Source organism: Poecilia reticulata, linkage group LG7 (assembly GCF_000633615.1).
Source record: "Poecilia reticulata strain Guanapo linkage group LG7, Guppy_female_1.0+MT, whole genome shotgun sequence".
Lineage (NCBI taxonomy): Eukaryota > Metazoa > Chordata > Actinopteri > Cyprinodontiformes > Poeciliidae > Poecilia > Poecilia reticulata.
This window is the reverse complement of record NC_024337.1, coordinates 4,450,741-4,452,202: the sequence shown is the minus strand read 5'-3', so window position 1 is coordinate 4,452,202 and position 1,462 is coordinate 4,450,741. Positions and strand designations below refer to the sequence as shown.

General features: G+C 39.2%; 1 protein-coding gene across 1 annotated transcript in view; it reads right to left on the bottom strand.

Moving 5' to 3' along the window:
- Window positions 1-6: 6 nt before the first annotated feature.
- renbp (renin binding protein) overlaps window positions 7-1,462 on the bottom strand; it is an 8,427-nt gene continuing 6,971 nt past the window's right edge. Inside the window, exons 10-11 of the mRNA XM_017305636.1 lie at window positions 1,429-1,458; window positions 7-128 (exon numbers count right to left, since the gene is read on the bottom strand). Of these exons, the coding sequence (XP_017161125.1) occupies window positions 55-128; window positions 1,429-1,458 (104 nt within the window). The 3' untranslated portion in view covers window positions 7-54. The remainder of the gene's footprint in view (window positions 129-1,428; window positions 1,459-1,462) is intronic.

Genomic DNA, 1,462 nt, shown 5'->3' with positions numbered 1-1,462 from the left:
AAGTCAGATGAGTTCAGATGAGTTCCTTTTCTCTGAACACTGATGTCTGAATATTCAGCCATGTTTTCCCAGCAGATCATCCAAGAGGCTCTCACACATGTACAGGCAGCGAGGTACATGGAAGAAGCCTGGAGAGGAGACGACACACAGATTATAATGTGAAAGAAAAKGTTCTTAACTGGTTTAAAAAAACATGAACCAGTTTGGTTTTCTAGAATCAGAGATCMGGTTTGAAACGGCATCCTTCAGGATGGAGGCAGCTCGCTGGAAACGCATCATACAGGGTATTTCTGAGCTCCTGATGAACCYATCCTGAACTGTTCAGGGTCGGAGAKCTCCGGTTCATCTCCAGATTCAACCAGAGATGAACATTCCTGAGCTCCAAGATAAACCAGAACTGTTTTGGAAAACTCCCTTTTCAGGGGAGGTCTGTGGATTTAATAGTGATGTCTCTCTTTTTCTTGCCTTACTTCCCTGGACTAGCCAGGGGAGTCATTGCTAATTTTCTTAGCTTGATTTTCTAATAAAATAATAATCAAAATGCATTTTGATTCATTCTTGATCGACTCAGTATTTAACCTTTATGCCTTAAGACACTTCTAATTTCCACTTTCAGGGGAGCTGGATTTTTTTCTGTAAAAATGGTTGTTTCCATAGTGTGGTTTGTYCTTCCCCATCAGTTCCTGTCCACACAACAACATAATCCCAAGAAAAAAAGCAAAGCTATATTGAATGTGGGCACAGGCTGCTGTGGTAACTCTGATCTATTCTTTTCAAGGTGCAGAAGCCCTAAAATCAAACATGGTACATAATAACCTTGTATTTCTCTGCTTTTAGTAAAACCCCAGAGTTTAGAGGCAACCTGTAATAAAAACAAAACGTCAGAAGATGGTGACAGGAAGTTGAAAAGCTTCTGCAGAGTTGATTTGAGTAAAGACTGGGAGGCAATGTGCCAGGAAAAGCCACGACTCCTTTAAGAAACTTGTATAAAATGAGCTAYAATAACGTTTCATTTCTCTGGATTAATATTTTCTTTATTAAATTGAAGGGAATTGAAATAAAAACTGCCCCACTGATACATAATTAGTGTCTTTCATCCCACTACTCTAACCTTTACTTCCAGTACAGAAACAGACTGACTAGATTTTTACTCACTAAGTAACAGGTTTACAATGCTCTCAGGTTWTTGGGAAATAATTAGCCAGATCCATAACTACCAATATGCAAATGTGAGGTGTGATGCCAACTACCTGCACATTAATACAACCTTAAATTAAAGTGGCAGCAAAGCCGAGCCCATGAATACTGTGTTTAATACATGTTCAGAATCAAACTGTCTTGTCTGACTGATCTCTCAGTATTTTAAGCAGCACATGTGACTTTCAATGTCACGACTTTTCTGAAACTGTGAAGGAATTTTCTGCTTACCTTTAAAGGGCCCTCCTTTAAAATCCAAAGCTAC